Here is a 25,024-nt window from a genome sequence, read left to right as displayed (position 1 = left end):
ATGGCAGCTCAGCCCTTCTTGGATTTTGACTTCAAGGTACAAGCTTCAGAATCACAGAATCACAGAACGGTTTGGGTTGGAAGGGACCTTAAAGATCATCTAGTTCCAACCCCCCTGCCATGGGCAGGGACACCTCCCACTAGACCAGGCTGCTCAAAGCCCCATCCAGCCTGGCCTTGAACACCTCCAGGGATGGGGCATCCACAGCTTCCCTGGGCAACCTGTTCCAGTGTCTCACCACTCTTACAGTAAAGAATTTCTTCCTGATCTCCAATCTAAATCTCCCCTCTTTCAGTTTGAAACCATTGCCCCTCGTCCTGTCACTCCCCTCCCTGATAAAGAGTCTCTCCCCATCCTTCCTGTAGGCCCCCTTTAGGTACTGGAAGGCTGCTATAAGGTCTCCCTGGAGTTTTCCCTTCTCCAGGCTGAACAATCCCAACTCTCTCAGCCTGTCCTCACAGGAGAGGTGCTCCAGCCCTCTGATCATCTTCGTGGCCCTCTGCCGGACCCACTCCAACAGGTCCATGTCCTTCTTGTGCTGAGGACTCCAGAGCTGGATGCAGTACTGCAGGTGGGGTCTCACCAGAGCAGAGTAGAGGGGCAGAAGCTTCAAAGACTTGCCAAAATTTCAGGGTTCTTTTTTCAAATATTAACAATGCTGAGGATGATATTTACCATACTTAATTTAACTGCATTTGGTGCAGAGACTGTAGGAGTTTTTTTCATACCCAGATATCCTTAAGAATTAATCAGGCTATTTCCCCTACTGCCTGGAAAAAGCAAAAAGCATCCTGTCTTAGGATGCTGTCTTTTTGTGAAGATTTTTCCATGTTCTACTTTGTTTTGTTTTTCAATTAGACAAGTCACTGGACAGCATGACAGATGTGAAAAAGCTGTTTCCTTTATATTGTACATTCAGATGGAATTTATTTCCCCATGCATCATGTGTGATTAAGCCCAAAACCTTGGTCTTACAGCAGGTCTGTATAAATGCCATAGATCTGTGACATCTTCCTTCACAGGTATGCAAAGGAGTGTGAGAACTGGCTACTGCCTTCGCTCACACAGAAAGTGACTGCGTGAGAGTGTAATCTGTTCAGAAGCTGTGACCCTGGCAGAGTTTTATTTGTAGAAGGAAATTAGACGAACTTTCTGAGATGTGTAGAAAAATATCCATGCCTTTTCAAGTTTGGCAGTGGTGTCCTTCTGCAGGGGTGTGGGATGAGCTACTGAGATAACTCTGCTCCTCTCTGTCCCCTTAGGTGTCCCTGTTTTGGGTTGGATTGGGCATTGCCTTCCTCCTCCTCCATGTTCAGTTCTTGCACCATCACACAATGAATGTGTGCAGCTGCTGTCCTCGGCATTCCGATGTCCTTTCTGTGTATTCCCTCTCTGACAAACTTTCCCTAGAGGAGAATGGGAGAAAGCTGACAGTCCCCAAAATGGTGCTGGAGAGCTAACCTTTTCTTACCTAGAGCCAAGGAAACACCTCAGCATATTTTGCCATCTAAAGGTCAGCCTACCGTGCAGTCACTCGTTTTCGTATACCGCAATTGTGAGAGATGGGGAAAAAGGATTTTTCCAATTCAAATACGCTTAAACCATCTTTCTTGAGAGAAAAACTTGAGTATATACTTAACTTTAAAGGCAACGTTAATTCACAAGGAACTCAGCTAACTATAAGAATTTAAGCAAGGCACCACACAATGCTCTGCGCAGTCCCTGCATTTCCTCCACACAGGAGTTTGAAGATGAACTGCAGAAGGAAGCATATCGATCTGTCTGCATAAAGACCTAAGCCCAGAAGAATATGTATGGACTAATTATTCCTCTACTGCACCAGTGTGAAATGCTTTCAAAGAGCTACTTACGATCCTCTTATTTCAGCCACCGACGGCAGAGGAAGCCAAGGAGACAGCGGGTTACCCATCTTTGGGAAAAAAACACAGCATGTGCTCACCCTCTGGCTGCAGCTGACTGAACCTCCCTATGGATATGCCATTAGTTCGGTTGCTGCCTACAGGACCTCAAAATTATGTGAGCTGAATCAAGGCCTACAAAAGACATCCTCACGCAGCTTTTGGTGACCATACTTGCAGTGATTTTAGGAGGTTCTGCGTCTCCTCCATACTCCAGGCCCTTAAGATATTTCATAGAATCATAGAATCATTTAGGTTGGAAAAGACCCTTGGGATCATCGAGTCCAACCATTAACTCCACTCTACAAAGTTCTCCCTTACACCATATCCCTTAACACCACATCTAAGTTATGTGATCACCTCCACAGCCATCTCTTCCCCAGGGCCCTCTCCAGCTTTCTCCTTTTCCTCCCTGTCCCATCCACACCACAGCTGTATCTGGCCACAGTTACCAGCTGTAATTTTCTTTTTTTCAGGTTTCTTTTCTTCCTCTTTCAGAACTGCACAACCCTTTGGGTTTGCCAGCTGTGGTGAAGGACGAAGAACCTAAATTAAGGGAAAAGAAGTCAGACGTATTTCTTATTATTTATCATAAAAGCCTAAGTTTGGATTTAGCCCCAAAAATAATTCAAATTGCAAGACTAACACCCTCATGAAGTAGCACCCTGAAATAAGCACAGTCCCAGGTACAGCCCAGTGGAAGGAAGGAGCCAGACCTGACAGCTAATTACCCAGCCCACCAGAAAAGCTGCTGCAGGCTCTTAAAACATGTCCAAGGAGATAAACAACAAAAGGCGATCTGGTGGGACTGGGAGTTTGCAGGGGGGTGGGGTGGTGGAGGGAGTAATAGGTTATTTCAGAAGGATTAAAAGGTCAAAGGACTCGATGTGGAGAAGTCAGCCTAAATCTACCCAAAGCTGTTAGCATGGGATCATCTGAAAAACAAATCCAAGGGCTAATCCTTTAGCCTGTTCAGGAGAGCAGTGCATGTCAGAGATGTTCCCTCTCCTCCCGCTGGCCATGTCCTGCTTCAGGGATGTACTCTCGTGATGACCCTCCTCGGATGTCCCTCCAGCTGTGACACCACCTCCTCCTTTGTCCCAGGCTTGCTCCCTCCTTAAACGTAAGTACATGGAAACCTGTAGGGGCAAGGAGGAAGCCCAAGGGCAAATTCTTCCTCCCTTACCAAATACAGGGCATTGTCATTCCTCTGAAGAGGAGGGTATAGTGGGAAAGAAAATAGCAAGCCTCCCAAGACAGCTCCTGTCTTCCCAAGGAGCCAGGGAGCTGTTATTCCAGTGTGAGGAGGACATATATGAATACAGTGTGAGTAGGTGGGAGTTTGGCAGTCTCAGCCGTGTCAGGGATGATTTGGACTTTGCATGGCTACATGTACCAAACAGTTTGCTTCAAAACAGAGGGTGTGTTCTGCTTCCTAGTTGTGTAGCAGAAAAGGAGAAGACATGATGAAGACCATGTGCTGTGATCATCCCAAGGCTGTGAACCTCCCTGGTGGATGCCCCTCACCTCAAAGATGTAAAGAGAAACGCGAAGAACTGCTTTCTCCACACATAATAAACTCAGTGTACCTTTCCAATTCCAATCCCTAATATTGCCCTTCCTCCTAATGGAGGATAGGGAATAGCTCTATACCAGCTACAGGCATCCTTTGCTCCACAGGTGTTTCCAACAGTTGTTCCTGCTTCACACACAGACTTTTCACACAGCCCAGGTTAGTGAAATAGGCTGCAGAGCATGGAAGAAATAGGCACCCACTCCCACTGATGACCCACGAGTCTGCCCGTTTCATTTATCTCTTCTAACGCTTCAGTTTGAAGGGTACAGACTTGGTTACATCTCCTTACAGACACACCAGTTCTCTAGATGACAGGGCTTTTCAGCAGACTCAAAGCAAAGCAACAGGTGGTTTTCTTCGGGATTAGGGGCCTGAACCGCACTGCCTTTAAATGAAGGTGTCTCGGTCAGCTCTGGATGAAGTCTGTATGTGGGGTTCGGATGAGCTGCAGACATGCCCGTTGCTGGGGGGATCCCTCTAGTTCTAGCTGTGGCTCCTTTGCCTAAAGCAAATCTACTTTTCTAGCAGTATTTCGGTGAAAAGGGCTCAGCAGGACTGCCCGCTTTGCTCCCTCCGCCACCCACGGGAAGGTCACGGTGGCTGATGTGGCTGCTGGCACCACTTGCTGGCCAAAAACCCAGCCAGAGGCTGCTGCTCCCCCAGCTCCTGGCACTAAACTTTAGAGGGAGGCACCACCTAGAGGCCGGCGGGCTGCTGCAAGGCTGGAAGGAGATAAGCACGGCCGGGCTCCAGCTCTTTTCGGCGACAACAATGTCGCTCGGCGCCTATCAGAAACTAAAAGCCTCAGCGTTCCCCTTTTCCTGTTCCGCATTTTATCAAACCAGGTTGATTAGTTTGAACAATAAATGCAAACCTGGAAGCCCGCCGAGAGAGCAAGCCGCGGTCGGAGGGACTGGGAGGGGAAATTCAGCCCAACAGCAAAAAGAGGCCTGTGGGACTCTTTAATTGGGGTATCTCCATAATCCAGGCAAGACGTGCTCAGTTTACTAGTTACTTGTTTTAAGGTTTGGTTGTTTTGTTTGTTTGTTTGTTTTTGCGAAAGTCCCAACCTCAATTTTTAGCTATTAAGCAAACGCAGATTTTTGCAATTGCATATTGTCATCATCCACAACATCACAGCTTTTTAGTCTTGAGTAGCTGAGCAGCCTCTCCCGGCCAGAACAGACCAGGACTATAGCACTACTGAGGAAAAGAGCTATTTCTGTCTTCTCCTCACGCAAGTAATTTCCTTTGGGACTTTGATGGTGAGCCGAGGTATCGATTCCCTGCTCTGAACCCTCTGAGCTCCTCTCCTTGCATTCAGATCCACGCTCCAGAACCTAGTGAACAAGTTCCTTCAGAAAACAGATCCATATGCTTTAACTTTTCTACCTCCTTCTCATTTTCTTCTTTTCAGGTTAGCCTTTTCCTTTCTGCAACCTCTTTTTCCACTATAAACCTGTTGCTGGGCTCTCCCAAATGAGAACTTAAAAAATAATCGCTGGGTCTATGAAGGCAGAGTTGGCTGCGTTTGTTTTGTGCCATAGGGTATGTGTCATGAAGTTTATTGCATCACTGAAGTCTGCTATTATGATGAAGTTGCTCTCCATAATAGTAACTGTAGCACAACTGGAGACGAGCCCTGGATCTATCTGTGCCTCCCAGTTGGTATTTTCCTACATTGTGTCTTCCTCTGCTGGGACAAACTTTCAAAGAAACGCCAAAGACCACTTTTAAGATCCAGAATAGCAGCCTGTGTAATATTTCTAATATCCCCAGACATGTGCAGGACATCACTAAATCCTTGTGGTGAATGAACCACACCTCTGTCAGAGCTGAACGGGGAAAAAAGTAATATTCCCTGAAGCCCCTTAGGCGAAGATTAAACCTCCTAAAAAAAGGATAAATGCCCCCTGCTGAATGAAGCTTCTCAGCTTTGGATTTTATATGCCAGGGGCACACTCCACAACAGGCAGGTGACCACAGCAGGGTGACCATATGCACCCGTGAGCCCAGAAACATGAATTTCCTTTCGTAGTATTCACAAGGATGCAATACTTTTAGAGATGTTTGAAATACTTCTGTCACCTGCACTCTGCCATGTACCGGCACCCCATGAAAGGAGGCACATCCGACCCTCATTCTGCAAGTGCTTGAGCATGTGCTTAAAGATATTCTTGAAGTCAGTGAACTGGTCACGCAGTTAACACCACTGAGCACAGGTTACATGTTCAAATGAGCCCAGCAGCAGGGACCTCGCAATTTTGGCAGCTGAATGGATCTTCTGTTGGAAATGTCCCTTTTGAATGGCCCCCCAAAACGCATATTTCTTCTTTGTGCCCTGTTTTAAGCTTGACCCCCTGGGATTTTCAATTTTTATGCCTCTTTCATAGTTCATGCTGCTCTGGGACTAAGTTAAATGTCCATGTTACATTGTGTAGAGGATACAGCACCTTGTAGTTCCTTCATTGCTTAGCTGTATTTCTCGTGCAGCGGGCCAACACGACTGCTTCAGGACTCTGGGCTCCCAAATAACCTCTGAGAAAACCATGCCCTTGGTGATAAGACCAAAAAGGGGGGAAAAAAAAAAAAAAAAGGCTTTTTATTTTAAGGAACAGCAGTTTAGATTGCAGGCAACTAATCAGCACCTTCCTTTGCTACAGTGTACTTTGCTACAAGGAGAGGGACGGCAGGTTCCCGATCTCGGAGCTGCAGTTTACCGTAACTGTTCTGCAGGAGGAGGACGGGAGAGGGAGCGCTGGCTCCCAGGGTCCCCCTCACCGCTCTGCACCGCTGTCCTCTTTTGGGGAGGCCTCGCAGCGCGGCCCTTCGTGGTAAGGGTGTTCTCTTCCTTCCCAGCAGCAGCTTTGGAGATGGGCAATGCTGGCCCTGGTTGCGTATTTCCCAGAATTTCTCATCGCACGGTGTTATTTGCAAGGTCCGAGAAGCCGGCTGATTTACTCCAGATGAGTTTCCACTGGTTTTATTTTCCATACAGCACACGTGCCTACAGTGGCACACGCACAGCAAATGAGCTCTGAGTTGAGGATGATTGTTTCCAGTAAAAACATCTCTTTCCTACCAGTGTTGGAAATCCCACCTTCTCATTGTACAGAATACCCTACACAAGCCCAAACAAACTTCAAGGAAAACAGGATGCTATTGTCATTCGAGCATCATCACTGATATATATGGGGAGAGAAGAGACAGAACGGAAAACCTGTGAATAGTAACTGCAGCAAAAGGTAGGTGCCCTTTGGTGCCCTGCCTCCTCCTTTTCTTATAACAAGGGCAGTGGAAGAAAATGAAATAGGCATCTTCTAATTAACATCGTGTAATTTCTCTAGAAAAAGGAAGTGGGGATTTCTGGTTTGCCTAATCCTGAACCAGTTTCCTGTGAAGATAAGTGGGCTTTGAGAGGGTCACTTTGCCTTGTTGCTTTTGACTTCCACTTTGCCAGGGAAGCAAGCAAGCTGCAAATAAACAGACAAAGCCTTAAGCTGTGTCATAAGGTCCCATTCAAAGAGCAAGTATCAGCAAAGGAAGCAAGGCGTTTTACTTCTTTTTTCCATTATGCAAAATGAGACATTTTCATATTTAGTGCCAGCTCTTCTTCTGGGAAAAGTTACAGTTCTGGTCACCAGTGGCTGGAGAAAGGTTAAAAAATTTGGTGTCCAGGAGAAAAGCCCCTTGAAAAATCCGGTCTTTGAATCATGTTTCTTGTGTTTGGCTTAGACTTTCTCTCAATTAAGTTTCATTGTTCTCGAGAAAAGTGTGATTTTTGAAGCCATTTTAAAAACTAGGAACAAAACTGTACGGATAACTCACTGCTGAAATGTTCTGAAAACAAAGTGCTAAACTTTGTTTCAGTCAGGTTTGAACCCTCCTTACTATTCTGCCCTCCTAAACTGTTTCTGCTTGGTTTCAGCTGGTGTGGAACTAGCTTAGCTTTTCAGGAAGAGTCTTTTCACTGAAAAAAAAGAAATATATTTGCAAGAATTTGAGAAAAGCTGGTCTGCTCTGTCAGCTGATGGCTAGAACTCTACTGTGTGATATATACAGTTCCTATTTTCACAAGACTCATCCTAAACCCGGTGTAAGAAACAGCTCTTCCTAGCTGTGTCAGTTGAAATTGAAACCAATACTACAGTTTTACAGCATAATCCTGTTAGGAAAGGTGGAATATGTTTGTCTTTAAATAAGAAGAAGATGTCATTAAAAACTGTGAAGCGATGATAAATGTTGGGGGAAATGACACTAGGGAACAATTCTTAAGGCAATAGCTGCTCACTTAAAAGTTACACCAATAGTAACAGGATAGCTACAACTCAGAGTCAGCCAATCTGAACAGGTTTAGTAAAAGGATGAGTGGTTTTCTGCATGTACAGTACTGGTAGTAAAGGTGGAAAAATTCTCTATCACCCATAAACAGGTTTAGTCAAAGCACAGCCCTGCGTTTGCTCTGTACCGCGCCATACCAGCCCATCAGAGCAAAGGTCCCCTGTGATACCTTCCCTACTGAGGCTTCTACCACTTCAGCTGAACACCTGCAACTATAATGCTGAACACATACAGGAAACTGAGGAATTTGCGTTGCCTTTTTTTGCAAGCAAATCTGCTTGGAAGATTTTTGCAAGTACATCTGCTTGGAATAACAAGAACAGAAAGGTCTGGCTGCAGGCAACAAGCCTGCAGAGGGGCTCCCAGTGGTACCAACTTGGGTTCTGCCGAGTAGCCAAAATGGAAACGGCTGGTGAAAAATTCCTTATAGAGACATGCCTCAAGGATGCTTACTGAAAGCAGCCAGAAAAGCTGGCCTCATTCCTACATGCTATATGTCATGTGTGGCAAATGTCGACATACAGCCCTGTTAGGCATCTTGGTTTTCCAGCTGCTCACAGGAACCTGGAGTCATATATAGACCTTTCCCTTTCAGAGGCTTCTCACCCCCTCGTATTTCCCAGGCTTGTTCTTGCAACTGAAGGACATACGGTGATCTTAGCTCAGTGCTGGGGCGTTGGCGATTCTGAAGCTGCTGTTCCTCTTTTTCCTGGTAATGAAATCTCCTTCTTGTAGGTGTCACCAGAGAGTAACTGCCATAACAACCCCTGAATCTGTGTGGTCCACATTTTACCTCAGACACAGAGCAGATATTTTAATGCGTATATGTCGCTTGAAAAATAAGAGGGTGTCCCTCTTATTGTTCCTTTAAAAATAAGGAGAGCTTCTGAATGTTATTTCATTTTTGTTTATTGTAGTTTATCTAAAGCTTCTCTCCTCTGACAGCTTTTGGTGTAACTTGTTCAAGCTGAGACTGGGTGCAAGAAACAGCTGGAGCGTGTTTAATGCAATGTTTCCTCACAAAGCTGCCTTCTCCTGGGAAAAACAAGGGCAGATAAAGACTAGGAACTGCAGCTGGAGAAAGTCCGTCAGCATTTCTTTTACAGGCAAAGTATGCCCCGGTCAAAAAAAAAAATAATAGACAGACACAAGCATGTGCCCAAATGGACAATGAGCAGATCTTCAATGCTACGAGCACTGGTTCATATGAAGCTACATTCCTATCCACCTTCCAGGCAATGATGCACGGAAGCATAGTGGATTTGGGAGCAAAGCAAGTATCTGGAACAAGTAACTAAAGAAAAACAAACCCACCCCTATGGCTCAGGCCGCATCTAAACCCATGGTGTTTGCTAGCACATGCTTGTTTCTCTCACAGAGAAAACAGTGGAACCAGCAAGCCCACTCATCCAACCACAGGCTCAAAATGGAGGTGGCAAAGCAGTCATGGGGGGGCTACATGTGCTAGTGAAAGGGCTGTGCTGTAAGGAAAGTTCAACACCATTCTTGGAACAATGCCTTTGCTAATTACCTTCATTTCAGCATGGCTTTTATGCGCTCAGGAAAGGGTAGAGCCAGTTAGCTCTCAGAAATCTACTAACTTGAGTCTTTGGAGACGGGCTCATTCAAAGGTGGAGCAAGCCACACGATAGGTGGAAAAAACAGGCATGAAAAGTCAATTAAATTCATTAATTCGAAGAAGCGCCTCTGAGCGAGCTGCATGAAATGAAGATCTCTCAAGTACCTTTTCTGAGAAAAGCAAGATCATATCCCAGAGATGGACAAATCAAAACAGCTAAAAAGTCAGTTTTGATAAGCAAACCTCTGTGCACTGGAGAGGGCTGATAGTGTTGCGGGCAGGATGCAGGACACAGGTTTGAGGAACTCAGCTCACTTCTCCACTCCCCCTGTAATTTCTCATGGCACCCTGGGCAGGCCACCGACTTGGATTCACCCCCAGCTAACTCTAGACATTAAGAGGAGGATGTGCCTAAATTTAGGACTGTCAGCATCTTAGGCCCCTTTCCATAGTCTAGAGAGCAATTTGGACACCAGGTGAGCTAAGATGTTCATCTAATTTAGAAACCGTAGCAGAGTATCTACTGTTAGATAGGACGAGTCCTGGCCTCCTTGCTTCAATTCACAACTCTGAGCATGGGGATGGCATCACCGATTCTTTGCCAAGACTATAGGAAGGTGCCATTTATTAAAGAACACAAAACTCCGAAATGCACTGTCAATAGGAGCAAGACGATCAGTCAGAGAGCTGTGCGCTGCTCTTAGTGATTTGCTTCGGAAGATTTTCTAATTGGATGCTTTGGGTTTGACTTCCTTGCAAGCCAGACTTGCCAAGAAATAAGTAAACAAACCTGATAAAGCACATTTTCCACTAACTGTTATTTGCAAATAAGTATTCTGTCATATGCTGCCGTATTCATAGAAGAGATTGTATACGGAACCAGATCTGGTTTTCTACAAGTGACAGTTTCTGTTCTGTATTTTTCTTTTCTTCGCTAAACACTTCTGTTGCAGTCTTTGCACTAATCTCTTGTATTTATTGATGATAATCCTTCTTATGCTTAAACCCTTGCTTGTGTAACCCATTCTTAAGAGGCTGATTATTGACACGTGTAACCTTTTACCATCTTTTCACACTTCTAAAAGAATTCATACCACTTGTATTTTGAACTTGACTGATGGAATGGAGCTGAAGACCATGCAGAAATTTTTTTTTCAAAACTAACTTAGAGTTCAAGCATAGCTATGAGAATACATCACAGTCCCATGGGATCACACTATCCAGCCCAGCATTTTGTGTCTGACACAGCCGATGGTGGATGTGTCTGCAAAAGCACAGGGATAAGACATGGGGCTCCTTCCCCAGAATACTTCCCCAGACTTCAGCAATTTGAGATTTTCTGGGCCAGAATTGAGGTCTTTGCCTTATAACTTCTACTAGTACTGTCAGTGACATGAGAAAAATCTCAGGTCAATTAAAAAATTAAACCCAAGTTGAGCGCCACAGTGGAAACTGTTTATAACGCCAAAGAGCTAGGGATTGAAATCCTTCAGGGTCTCCGCATGCAGGATCCTGAGCTACCACAGCAGAAACAACCACCCGCCTGAGCCTGCGGGTCAGGGTGCCACCTTGGCACTGCACAGGGCACATCCTCAGCAGTACGGGTCACCCCTGTCACCCATGCAAGGCCTGGGAGAAAGGGCTCTGGTCGCCTGCCCCGTGTTACATCCACAGAGCTTAACCTTTTGCCTTGCTCCTGATACTCTGCTCGCTGGTCCTGCACAAAAGCAAGCACAGAGTAAAAGATGGAAACAGGAGGAGCTGCTACAGCCTGCTGAGACGGGGGATGGCCAAGTGCCTCCAGCACCCCTGTGGCTCGCTTCAATGAGAAGTGGACACCCTTTCTCCCATGACATCCAGAGACGGGTGGTAAAACTAGGGGGAAAGTTCCTGTTAACTCTCACCTAAAAGTTACATGGATTCTTTATCCCCGGATTATTTAAACCTTTTCCCTTTTCCCACCTGATGTTTCCCCTCATCTAAAAATTGGCTTGGCTTCCAGCGAAACATTTCCCTGACGCTTCCAGTTTCTTTGTTGTAGAAAGTAAAAGCATGAGGAAGGTTTCACAACAGTACCTCTGAAACCGGAATCTTTGCAAATTGTCCTTCTTGTGTTCCTGGTATCAATATTAGCCCTAGGAGAAACTGTGACCTTTGCTCAGTAAAGTTGATTTTTCTCCTCTGAGCTCTAGGCTGCTTTTGATTTCTGTATTTTAAATGGCATCTAATCATCGCCACCTGGTGCCAGGCCACACATGGTATGGAAGAGCTTTCTTTTCTCATCTGATGACGGCTCTTGTGTGCTAAGCGCCATATAGCTGCCACCTTCCTCCCCAGTTAAAATAGGATTTTGTATGTGGAGTGAATTCTGGAAGGAAAATAACCATCGATGGGACTGAGGTGGGGAGAGGATCCATCCACGTGCTACAAACAGGTGGGACAGAGGTTGCTGGATTAGTGGCTGACCCTCCTCTTCCCCTCAGCACTTTAAGAGGTCACAAGTGTAGCGTGAGAGAGGCACCTACGTCCTTTCATAAACCTCATCGGCTGGAGATGGGGAGAAATGAAGAAAGTTTGTTTTCCAGAAATTATGCTTCTGCCCAAGGACCATGACATCTGTCAAGGGAACTAGATACACTGTGGGCTGGGTAGTGAGAGATGAGAATAAGGTCGCTTCCGAGAAGCCTAAATTAGTTAGTTCTTTAACTTGTGTGTTACGTAAGTGAGGAGGTGGAACCTCCTCTTGTGTAAGGAGGGGCACAGGGCGACCCTGAGAGGAAAGTGAGGTGCAAGAGGGGCAGCAAGTGAGGTAAAGGGACAAGTTATACAACTTTCACTTAATTGAGAATTGTGTTTCAAATCTGCAGAAAACAGCGTGTTGCTCCCCTTGTTCCCTGGACAGAAAGGCACAGTTTTACAATCTCCTTTTATTGTTTTGCTGATAAGCAGGCATTTCACATTACTGACACTATACAAAATGTCCTTTAGAAAACTCAGTTGGTGCCACGGCCTTTTCCAGCTGGAACATTAAAACCAGAGCCTGGCTGGCTGGCTAAGATTTCACCCCACAACACAGTGTCTCAGCTGTGGCTGGCCAAGGTACCCCAGCTACAAGAAAGGGGAAAAGCCTGCTGGAGGAGCAGCCAGCTTCAACTCCTGCTGCCACCCTCGCCCAAACGGGCAGCAGTGCAAACACAAGGCAAACTCCCCAGCCCTTGGGGCAAGCTGGCTTGGTGCGCACCGGGACGACTTGTTGAGTACATGACTTTGTACGATCGCGCATGACTTTGTATTTCCATTCTGCAAACACTGACTGCTAGCCAAAGCTCAGTCCTCTTCTGCTTATTTTATAAGACCCCTACTGTGACCCACACTGTTACAGACTCCTACTATAAACAGCTATAGAGTGAGCAACTCTTCCTTCTTTGGCAAAACTCCCAAAGGGTATTTCTGCGTGGCACAGACCTGCCCAGTGCCTCCCAGTGTCCAAGGAAGGATCAGGGGGTTACACCTTCCTGGGGAAACCCACCTCCTGGCCCAGCAACCCCTGCATCCTGAAATGACCCGCCCCGGCCACTGGCAACTCAACATAAATTTGTTTTTGCATTACTTGAACAGCAACAGGAATAGCTTGATTCTGGTTAGTCTCGAGATCTGAAAGCAGAGCTATCAGAAATCGCTGAATCAGAGGATATGGATCTCCGACAACAATAATATTTATGAATCCTTACCAAAAACTGCTGAAGATGTTTTTGTTTTTTTTTTTTTAAAAAAAAAAAAGAACAGCACCTTCAGACGACCCTGCGATATGTTTGTGCTTTGTTACTCAAAGGAAACATGCATGCCATTTTTGCCAGCTAACGAAACACTTTTTTCTAACAAGGCATTTTGACAAAGCTGAAAATATCTTACACCAATGTGAATCATTTTGGCTTCAAGTGCACATCTTAGAAAAAGGAATCTCTGAAAAAAATCTTTTTTAAGTAAGTGCTGGCATGAAAAACGGTCTTTAAGTGACAGGCCTGGAAAGGCTATGCATATTTGTGTTCTATACAGAAACGATAGCTATCTTTCAACCCACACAACTGCTTTGTGTTTTTTCTTTCTTTTTTTTTTCTTAAATACCAAGAAGCCAAAAAAAAAAAATCACCTTATTTCTTTCCCAACTTTTGGATACAGATGAAGTTCATCATTTCATTGGGCTACGATTACTTTTTATATGTAGCTAGGTGACCTCTGCTGGTAGATTCTTATCATAACGGCAATAATTCATACACACAGGTAGAGAGATACATTGGTATTCTGTTAAGAGCTGCCCTACATACACAAGAAGACATAATACACAAGAAGATACAATCCCTGCTCTGAAAAATAAACTCCCACGCTGGAAAGGTGTAAAAAGAAGTTTTCATATAACCCAGCTTTCTCCACTTACAGATCTTTTATAGGCCAGTTTTTAGAGAACCTTTGATAACAAGGTATGACCGTCTTAGGATGAGGCCAGTGGTGTTTATTCAGCATAATGGTCTAAATGCTCGCTATTGCTTGGAAAGCCCCTAAACTTCATCCTGCTGTAAGCAGGGAGATTATACCGAGGAAAGGATTATTCTCTAGTCGCATTCCTTTCTTCTATTCTTTCTCATACCATCTACTAACAGCCATTGTAGGAGAAACGATACCAGCTAAATGGACCTTTATTCTGACTCAGCATGGTTGTAGACAGCCTGTCCGCTATGATACAGCTGCACAGTATAATTTGATACTTTAAAAAAATGGCCATTCACCTGAGAAATCACAATGCGACTTGCAGCTAACAGCCTTGGTCTTTGTGATATCCAAGGTCACTTCTATTATTACAGCACAGTGCACGGAAATACCACAAATACCAAGAGAGTCTTATCTATTTATCATAGGTGAAATTGGCACGCTTTGCAGTCCAACGGCTCCACGTCGGATCACAGGCATTCAAGTTCATTTGAGTTTATATTCAGAGGCTGCCTTTCTTAGTTAGGAGCTCAGTGGGTTTCACGCATGTCTACATTTACAATGTCATATCGCCGTGGCCATTTCTCAAGTGTCCAGCTTCCACGCTGACAGCTACTGCCTCGCAGCACAAGGCAGCAAATATAAACATGCCGAAAAAAAACCTCACCCTGGCCTTGACAGAGGTAGTCGCAGGAGCCAAAGGCAAAGGCCTTCGGTCTTAGAAGACACAGGTCTTCGGTCTTGGAAGACACAGGTCTTCCCTTCTCCTGACCACACATCCCTGGCTTTACACGCCCGCTGCTCCTTGCGCGGCCTGGACCCAAAAAACACGCTCTGTGGCACGGCGCCCTGCGTGAAATGGAGGAGAAGAGGGGTTATACCCACACGCCTCACCACTGCGGCCAAACACAAGCCCCTGAGACCCCTCCAGAGCCCACCCCGTCGGGCCTGCGGACAGCGGGTGGAGATCGGGCCCACTGGGCCGCGCTCACCCCTGCCGCCCCCGGCCACCCCCTCGGGCGCTGCCCGTGCGGCCCCGGCCCTCCGGCCGCCGCCGGCTGGGGAAGGCCCAGAGGGGACGCTCGCCGGGTTCTTCCCCCGGGACAGCGGCGGGAGCAATGGGCCGAGCCAGAACAACACCCCCTCAACGGCCGCCGCCATGCCCGAGGGGCGGCCGTGACACCTCCACCGCGGGCGGCACCGCGCCTGCCGCCGCCCGTCCCGTCCTGCCCCGCTCTTAATAATAACAGCAACACCGACGCTGACAATAATCGCCATAATTGCTCCTGTTATGGCGAGGCCGGTGCTGCCCCGCCGGCGGAGGCAGGGCGGCCGCCTGGCCCCCTCAGGTGCGAGGCACAGGGCGGTAGGGCGCCCCCTGGCGGCCCGCCCTCGGCGGCGGCGGCGGCGGCGCCCCCCGCCCGGCCCGGCCCCTCCCGGTCACCCCCCCCCCCCGACCCGCCGCCCGCCGCCGCCGCCGCTCTGAAGTTCGCAGGCGATTTCCTTTCCAGCCCGGCCTTATCTCGGCCCGCACGTTGCCGCGCCGGTGACTAATAGCAGAATAACATTGTCTCGGGATAAAATAGCGCCGGGGCTGTTTACCCGCTCCATGGGGGTTCGCTATAAAAGGCCGCCGGGGACCGCCGCGCCAGCCAGACGCGCTGGGGCGCACCGAGCGGCCGCTTACCCCCGCAGGGCACTGGACACGGCTCTCCGTCCCGACGCTGGGAGAAACTTTCCCCCCTTTTTTCTCTTTTATTAATTTTCCCCCCTTTTTTTTCTTCTTTTTTTTCCTCCGTTCCCCTTTTTTTTTATTTTTATTTTTTTTTCCCGTCCGCTCTCCGCTGCCTGCTATGGATTATTCCCAGATGATCGTCTCGCTGCTCTTCGTCCTCTGCCCGGGGCTGCTGCCGGCAGGTAGGTGCCGGTACCCAGCCGCTCGCCGCCGCCTGGGTCCGGGGGGAGCCGCCGGTCGGGCTCCGCGCCGCCGGGCAGCCCCGGCGGGGAGGGCGTCCCGGAGGGATGCGTCGGGAGATGCGCGGGGTGCGTGTTTTCCGCGGGTGCTGAGCTCTGCCCGCTCCCTTCCCGCAGCCCCCGGAGCCGAGGTGGGCGCCGCGCCCTCACCCCCAGCAGCCGCCGCCGGGCACCGTCGCGCCCGGCGCTGCTCCTGCTCCTCGCTGCTGGACGAGGAGTGCGTCTACTTCTGCCACCTCGACATCATCTGGATCAACACCCCCGAGTGAGTGAGGGGACCGGGACGTGGCGGGGAGTGGGGGGGGGCGACGACGACACGAGATTTCGGCAGTCGCCGAGCGCTGGGTTCGGTTTTGGTTGGAAAAAAGCGGGGGGAGGAGGGAAAAAAAAAATGAAGAACCACTAACCCACCTGCAGAAATGTGAAGGAGAGGAAGGAATAGTTATTTGCACAGTGTCTCCTATTGCTTTCCCCCCTCTCCTGCTTTTCTGCCGAGTTTAGGAGCGAGACTGCTCAGTGGGAGAGAAAGCAAGTAGGATTTGGCCACCGAGATTGAGCAGATAGCTGCTAACAGCCCCAGCACACCTGCGTTCCTAAAATCTGGGCAGAAGTATTTCCTTTGGGCGCTGCTCAGCAAAAGGCTGCGGGATGCTTTTCACTATGAATCAGAACCAGACAAAATGCCAAAAATATGATTTTGCCGGCCTGAATTTGTCTGACCATTTTTTTCTTTGTGACAAGTTAGGAGGCTAGAAGGTTTACTTTCACACGGGGTGGCTCCTTGCTGCCTCTTGCTGCTCTTTACTGCAAATTAATGCATCCCACATGTTAAAAGAGTTATGTGTAGGGTCCATTTCTACGCTGTCCTCACCAAAAAGTAGTGAGCCAGAGCCTCACCTAGCGCTGCAAACACTGATTCTGGTGATTTGTTTGGCTGCTGGTGTTCCTCTGAGCGCAGAGGTTCTGTTCCTCGCTTTTATTGCTTCTTTCGGTCTTGGCAGTTACCAAAGTTCAAAGAGATGAGGTTTTATTGCTTTCTATCGCAGAGGGAGGCACAGCAGCTTTATGAAATCACAATTAAAAGGTCATTAGCCTTCTCAGTAGCCATGCTAATGAATATGTTGGAGGATCATCAGAAGCATTTGCATGGAAACTATGACCAACAAGGCATTCCCAATCCCACAGCCTTTACTCATGCAATCAATCCCATTGATAAGATTGCCCAAAATACCCCACTGTTTTGATGCCACGGAATTATTTGAATGACTTTCATGTTGTCTCTTTGATCATAGGAAGACTGTTCCCTACGGTCTTGGAGGCCCCTCTCGATCCAGAAGATCGCTGAAGGACATGGTGCCAGAGATGCTCACTGAACCTGGCAGCAGATGCCGATGTGCCAACCAGAAGGACAAGAAATGTCTGAACTTCTGCCAGACAGGAAAAGATCTCTGGTGCGTCTATTGTTGCTACTCTTTAAAAGGCAGTGCATGTAAAAGGGATGGATTGTGGTAGACTTACTCATTTTGGCACTTGCTGAGCAAATCATCTCCCCAAAGCCTTGCCTCCTACCTGAGTGCTCACACTGCTATGATACATACTATGGTTTGGCCCAGAAAGATCACTTGTTACATGCCTTGAGAAGTGGTTGATGAGATGCCTCACCTTGTGGACTGCAGACTTGGGGTTTTTTTAACAGCAGCACCTTTTCACTTTTAACAGGGCTCAGTCCACAGTGGAGAAAACCTCGCATCACCGCAACAAAGCTGGCAATTGCATCGGACCCAAATGCATGAACCGACAGCTTGTTGACAGCAAGAAAATGAAGCGGTGAGTTTCTTCTCTCTGTTGTAGTTCCCCGGAGCAGCAATAGAGAGCACAGTTCACCTGCCGTCGGGTCAGCCTGGGCTTAGCTGGTGATTTCAGCTTGAGAGTTTCAGAGGAATCCGTGAGGATATCTGGAGGGCTTTTCTTGATGCCATGGGTTTTTAGCACACGAGTGCTGAGCTCTGCCTGGCATCCTCCGTCCATTCCTTAGAGGAAGCAGGCTTAGTTGTAGGCCTGAAGATACACCAAACTTCAGAAGAGTATGAAATCATGAAATACTGACAGAAATAAATAGACCCTATCATTTCAGTGTGTTCGTGCACTCTCTTAACTACTTAAAAATATTATGTCCCAACTATTCCAATACGAAATTGACTCAGAATGCCTTTCTTTAGATACTTTACTCCATTTTACTGGAGGGGAAACAAAAAAAAAAAGATTGTCCATCTATCCAGATTTTGAATATATTGTTTCTTCTGGCTGGCGTCGCTGGCTTTTTAGAATGCAGGAGGCAGATTTCTACCTGCCTTGTCTCATACGTTGCCCGCTAAATCTGTGTAAAATGAGTACAGGATGTTAGTGATGGAAATGCCTGCAAAAAGGTTGAGGAAAGGGAAAATGAAGACTAAATCAGTATTTGAGCCCAGTTTAGTATTTGAGATTAGGAGTAAATTTCAGGACTGCCTTTTGAGGTCCGTGCATAGTAAGTTGAGTGGCAGTAGGCAGCAGTAGCACTCCACAGAGTGGCAGTTCAGAGAGGCATGCGTTGGAATTGGTGCAGCAGTGAACCCTGCAGAGGGGAAGTCAGCTTTGAAGCTGAGTGTTGTTAGAGCTACATCAGCTCCAGCGTTTGGTGTTCGGCCATGTAAAAGTATGGCATACAGAAGTTTGCCCATACAAAAGACGACTCTTTAGTGCTACTTTCAAAAGCAGATCAGGGTTTATGGGAGCAGGCAGTCTGATGATTTTGAGTGAGACTTAGGCCCTGGAAGTCTTAAATAATTTTTTGATTACTTACTTGGAAAAAGCACCCATTCATTGGAACCAGGATCATATTAACCTAAAAGAAACAAAACAGCCGAAAAGAGTAACACTGAAGACCTCTTGATTGGATGCGTGCTGTTTAAGGAAGTCTAGGGCATCTATATTTGAATCCATATTTTAACTTATTTTAATGTTTGCATTTAAAATCTGAATCCAATATTTCAAGTGGCTTAAGTTAGCGTAATTCTGACAGAGGTATAGCAATCAGCAGTTACTGAGGATGCCATGGCAGAAATCTAGAGTGAGGCTTATTTAATCAAAAACTGAATGTCTGCACACTGGAGATGCATCTTCATTATTGTAACAATTAATGTATATTTCTTATTTTTTGCAGGCTGGAAGCCATTGGTAACAGTATCAAAGCTTCCTTCAGTATTGCGAAGCTGAAGGCTGAGCTCCAGAAAGGGCAGAAGCTGAAACATAATAGGGCGAACAAACGGCAAAGCATCTGGGAAAGCCTGAAAGCATCCTAGTGGGAAGATCACCTGACTCTTTCTCCATCACACTTGCTGACAAAGCATCACCAAAACTCTTTCTTGACTTCTGACATTCCACGACGGTGAAGGACCTCTCTGTCCACGTGTTTGCACAGCAGAGCAAAACACTAAGGAAGTCCCATATTTGGAAGTATAAAAGCAAAGGATTTCACTATTTTGGAATTCAGATGGATGGGTAGAGGGGCTGAAGGGGAGTCGGCAGTAACACACATAGAAAGCCATCTTTCTGAAGAAATATTTGAATATCGCTTCTGGAATGTTACCCATCAATTGAGCAGCTTTCAGGGTCTACATCAAAAGCATCTTGCAAGGAAGACCTCACAGATTTGTTTAGAAAGGACAGAAAGCAAGATCTGAGTGGACAGACTTCAAAGCGAAAAACTCTACCGTATTAAAATGCAAAAATGAAAGCCACAGTGCTACTTTAGTCAGGACTTACTGCATATATACATGTCTACCTCGCATACTGTTTGTTGCACTCCTGCTAGAGTATTTTTACACCTTTTTATTGCCTTTACTAATCAGCTGCAACCCTTTGCCTTTTTTCAGAAGTCTAGTTTACTTGTACAACCAGAGTTATCTGAACGTGGGTTAAACACTGTGGTTGTTTGCATAGTCAATGTCCTTTGGTTTTGGATGCCAAAGGACTCTTCAACATAAAATAAAAGTTAGAGGACGCTACTAGGTTTCCCATAACAAGGATATTTGGCTAACTGAAGTTCTAATAATAGAGGTTGTTGTGTCTTACATGCCACCAAAAATGCACTGAAGTGGGGATGTACCAGAGCCTGTTGTGAGATTTATTCAGCGCCTTGTTTGGTGGAAATGCGTTGAGACAAAGGGTTGTTTTGAATTATGTCAAAAGGCTAATATTGGGTGAATGTTTATAGCAGTGAATTTGTTCACATTGTTGAATTTGCTGACAGGTTGAATCTTATGTGCTTATTTTTTGTGGTTTGTATTTATATTCACACAAGTTCTTCATTATATTTACCATGTTGAATACACATTGAAGTAGGCCATATTGGTCTATGCATGTTTTATGTATTTCTGTATGAAATTGGGAAATGCTTTATGCCTATCAAGGTAAATACCTTCAGAAATAAATATTTTTAATTACTGTATTGGCCTGTTTTTCAACTAGCCTGCTTTTCCGTAGACTGTGGCTCCGTGATCACGGAGGTAGATTGCCCCACATACAAAGCTGACCTAGATGAAGTGTGTGCGCCTGATTGCCTTTCTGTCAGATTAGCCAGATCACGACACAGAAAGGTTACGCCAAACGTGAGACAACAGATAATACTTGTTCTAGCTTCAAGCTTCCTCATCAAAACTTCACAGCAAAATTTGAATTGGCCAAATGAATTTGTCTTGGAGCAGCACTCTCACATGTCTTCTTCATCCAGTAGTACAAATTCTAATGTTGGATTTACTGTACCATTAAAATATGGCCAATAAGGGGTTGGATATTGATGAACTAGAGGACAACATGCACACAGTGGATGCTATATTGGACTACGCTGTGTTATGTTACTTATTACCACACTATCCCAAAGATTCTCAGCCCAGGACAGTTAAAGATGGAAACCTCAGTGGAGCCTGGCCCAAGCCCAGGAAAGAGCCAGAGTGGTAGTCAAGCTTCACGTGTCTCCAAACATTGGCCTAAAGTGGTTATAGCTGGAAAGATGCTTAAAGCAAATAAATAGATTTAATCATCTCTGATCCTATAGGAAAAACAGCACAAGAGTTAGTCCATGGATAAAACTGAATGTTTTGGATTTTTTTTAAAAAAACCAAACTTTTACAAACAAATGCAATACAAGATATATGTCACTTGCAAACACTGACAGCATTCACCATTAAAAATTTCTGAAATTGTTTGGAATTTCTTGGCAATATTTATTAATTTGCAGCATTTTTCACACCCAAACACCAGAAGGCTAAATAAAGCCCATATCATGTTTCCTTGACGCTGCTCTGCGGCGTTTTGAGGCAGCAATTCAGTGGAGAGGTGGCAGTGCTGGTGACTGGGGTCTGACAGGAGAGCCTGTCCCAGGCAGCAGGAAGCAATGGGGAGCCCCCTCGCTTCTGCAGGGCAGGATGCAGTCTCCGGAGACACTCTTTGATCCCCACATTGCCCGCACTAACTGCTTGGGATGCGCACGGACCAGTGACCTCTCTCAGGTGTGAGGAGACGTCGCTAACGCTCCCTGGCTTTCCATTTCTTCCCCTGTTGGTGCTTGCCTTTGGCATGGAAAATAAACAAGCAAGTAGTTGAGGCACTGCCTCTCACCCAGCCAATGTGGCAGGCAAGGGGGTGGTGTGGGGTGCCCCTGCTAGGGAAGGGGCCGTGCATTGGCATCCCCATCCCAGTTGCTCCTGTTTTCTCTCCTGGGAGAGTGCGGCAGGAGAGGAGTGATTCTGGGAGTGGAGCAGTGCTGCAGCAGTGCCTGTGCTGTTATTAAGGCTGGCTATCTGGACTTTGTAGGTGGCTGGGCTAAATGGTGCTGTGGGTGGGCTGTAGTAGCCCAAATTCCTGGCCAGCTGCTTAAGGAATTCTTGAGAGAACCATCCTAAAAATAAACCTGTTCCTTCTAGGGTTTACTCTGCTCATGCCTGGACTTGAAAGCTGGCTTTCATCCTCCTTTCCTTCCCCCTAAACTGGCCCTGCTGCTTGCTCATGCTGCAGCTTTGCATTTTGGGGAAGGCACGGTCCCCGGAGCCCTGCAAGGTAAAGTAAGAGCCCTGCACAGCACCAAGCCTGAGCGGCAGTGCAAAGAGGACAAGGAAGGTTAGGGTTAGATGCCCTGATGCCAGGGGCTTGCAGGCTTTGGGAAGAGTGTCCGAAGCCATTCCATGTTGCCCCTGCCCCTCACCCCGTGCTATTTACCTTCTGGCATAGGAGCATAAACTGCCGCTTACCCTGGCTTGCATTAATGAGCTGGACTGAAAACCAGAATTTAACAGTCTGTTTGTCTCACTGAATAAGCAAAAGGGAACATGAAGCATTTTATCTTAAGGCTGGCTCTCATACAAGTACTAGGGTCTGTCCCAGAGGTTTGCTCCTTCTCAAAGCGAGCTCCGTTGCAGAAAGAGATTCAATAACTCAGGCCAGAACCCCCGGTGAAAAAAGAGAGGCATGGTATGTGCTGGGATTTATGGCACTGAGCACAGAGCAGTGTAAAAGTACATTCTTACTTATAACAAACGACAACGAGCGAAAAAATATTCTACCTGAAGCCAATGGAAACATTGTGCTAACTGCAGAGGCAAGGCTGCAGAGTCAGGGCTCTCATTCTTCTACCTAGAACTAATCTCACTTCTCTTAAAAAGTAAACCTTTCATGGCTATGATCTATCTCCTTTTTAAGTGAGAGGTTCTTTTAATCCAGGATGAAGGACGAAGGGAAGCACATGGAGAAGAGGGCCACCACTTTCCAGCGTGGCCATACTCTAATGGTGCCAATATACACCTGACATAGGGCTGAAATTCCAGCTGGGATAAAAAGCAAGGAAAGGCCCCATTCCTGAGCTGTTACCTAATTGTATCTCCCTCCTCTGTTTTTTCCTGGGTTCTGCATGGCCATTTCTGAACTTGCAAAAAGTTTCACAGGAAAAGACAACTATTTATCTTAATTTTTTAGCTTGCTGTACTTATTTTTATTCAACGTGGTGTGTAATTCTTTTTTGCTTAGCTGCTTTATTTTTATTTTCTCTGGATAAAGGCTGCTTTGACTGTATATCAAAACAAGGTATACAATAAAACAAAGCTTCGACAAGTGAGTCAGGCTTCAAGTCAGGAAAGTACTACAATGCTACTGAAATTCTTTCCATCTTATCTACATATTTCTGACCTAATTTTTCCAGAAATGGCAACTCTAATCTGTACCATGTTATCGTGAACTGCCCCAAAATAATTCACGCGGAACGTCCTAATGCTGCCTATAGAAGTTACCAAATACCAGCCTCTTTGTTCATGTTTCCTTACATTAGGATAAATTTAGCCACCACAACACACTTCTATATTTACAAACACAGAATGAGCTGGATAAACCGCTGCTTGAAGGCTATCTGACGTTTACTTTTCTTCACACTCAACTGTTTGCCTCTGTGTATATGAAACCATATCAATTTTGACTTGGTCTGCATCATGACGCTATTATTAGGTTCCTTGTGTAGAAATCCAGCTTCCATTCACAGCCGATATCTTAATTTGATTTACTGTTCTTCCTTCGTGACCTAGGAAACAAAAGGAAGGAGGTTTTGATTAATTAGATGAGAATGCTTGGAAGCTGCGATGGTGAGTGTAAATATGCGAAGAGACCGAGCGCCACAGATAAAGTACAAAGATAGAGGCAGGATCGCTTTTCCTGAGGTAAACATCGTGCGAATGACATTTCGGAAACTTAGCCAGAATGGGCGTTCGTGTCTTACTTTATTTTATATCTCCGATCAAATCTGAGCTAGGTGAAAAATGATAGGGAAGCCTGTTTTGCCATTTCTCAATATGGTTAAACAATCAGCTGGTATGTCTTAGCGGTGTGCCTGGGACAAGTTCCTCTGCTCAGATCAGGTCAAGGAGACCTGAATTCTGCCTGAAATCCACCGGTCAGTCGGTCAGCCAACAATTCCCTCAGCTTTAGAGGCATCGTTTATGCCAGTGAAAACGAGAGCTGAATTTGACACAGAAAGGCTTTATTCTTTCTGATATTGCCACGACAGGGGCAAATGGACACCGATTTGCTGATGCTAGCACAGGGCTCCAGTGACTCTTGCTCCTTTTGGTCTGGGTTCAGGGTTGGGTTTTTGGTTTTTTTCCCCCCACAAGCATTTTCTAGTAACAAATTAGATAAATATCACTTTGGTAAACAATGGGGCAGTTTGCCTCTGGCTCAAGAAAGCTGCATTCAGAAATGGATGAGCCCCGTGGAGTTTGTGGTTTCATTGACCTCTCCAACTATTTTGGGGTCTGCAGAAATGATTCGTTCACCAACTGTAATTCAAGCCCACACTGTTGTTGTTGTGTTTTTCCCCCCAAGGAAATAAAAAAAGCCAACAACCCTAAACCTAACTTTTTTCTAGCTAAAGGAAAAATGCATGTTACATGCCAGTCACTAGAAACAAATCCAGCCTCTAGTCTGGTAAGAAGAAAGCAGCACTGTATTTTGGTCATATATATTGGATTTACATTTTCCTCTGCTTTCTCCCTCTCTTTTCACAGACACAATTCAGCCAAGCACTTAGTGAAGCGTCCATCATGAAAAATTAGCCAGTGCCCTAAGGACTTCTTGTGCAAAGGTAGCCACATGCATTGAATGTTTTGACGGGTCAGAGCTTCTCCTCTTGTCGTCTTTTTCGTCTTCATGTCAGTCCTGTTGTTGCAAGAAATCTGTTTTGCTTCTTATTTTCACCTTCTCTTATCTCTAACAGGAGTATAAAGCAGTGATATTCACAAACTAGATAGGAAGCTAAAGTGGACTGAAAAATTGTGCAAATGTTGCCTGTCGCATTCTCATCAGAAACGTGGAGGCCTTTAAGTTGTATATTTGCCTGTGGAAGGATTTCCAAATAGATGAGACCTCTTACAAGTGATTTAACCAACAATGTTCAGCCCTGCGAAGAGTTAAACTCTGTGGCCATCAGCTCCTCATGAAAATGTGGTCAAGTAAATGTATTTTTAGCTTTTTAGAAGCTCCCTTCCTGGGAGCTTCTAAGGATCTGAGGTGCTGGGTACTTGGCAGAACCAAACTCCCTCCTTGATGAAGTAAGGACTTCTCCTCTATGTT

At 46.1% G+C, this 25,024-nt stretch overlaps 1 protein-coding gene across 2 annotated transcripts; it reads left to right on the top strand.

The window, feature by feature from the left end:
* The first annotated feature begins 15,448 nt into the window (after positions 1-15,448).
* On the top strand, positions 15,449-20,363 carry EDN1 (endothelin 1). 2 transcript variants are annotated; one of them, XM_074575939.1, is made up of 5 exons: positions 15,449-15,817; positions 15,992-16,139; positions 17,167-17,325; positions 17,594-17,701; positions 19,077-20,363. In XM_074575939.1, the coding sequence occupies exons 1-5, from the start codon at positions 15,754-15,756 to the stop codon at positions 19,213-19,215; spliced, it is 618 nt and encodes a 205-aa protein (XP_074432040.1). In that variant the 5' UTR covers positions 15,449-15,753; the 3' UTR covers positions 19,216-20,363. The 2 variants fall into 2 exon arrangements, with proteins under 2 accessions (XP_074432040.1, XP_074432038.1); XM_074575937.1 differs by having other exon boundaries at positions 15,561-16,139.
* Positions 20,364-25,024: the final 4,661 nt, after the last annotated feature.

Source organism: Larus michahellis, chromosome 2, assembly GCF_964199755.1.
Source record: "Larus michahellis chromosome 2, bLarMic1.1, whole genome shotgun sequence".
In the NCBI taxonomy this organism is placed as follows: Eukaryota; Metazoa; Chordata; class Aves; order Charadriiformes; family Laridae; genus Larus; species Larus michahellis.
The sequence above is the reverse complement of the archived record's forward strand: the minus strand, read 5'-3'. Positions and strand labels throughout refer to the sequence as shown.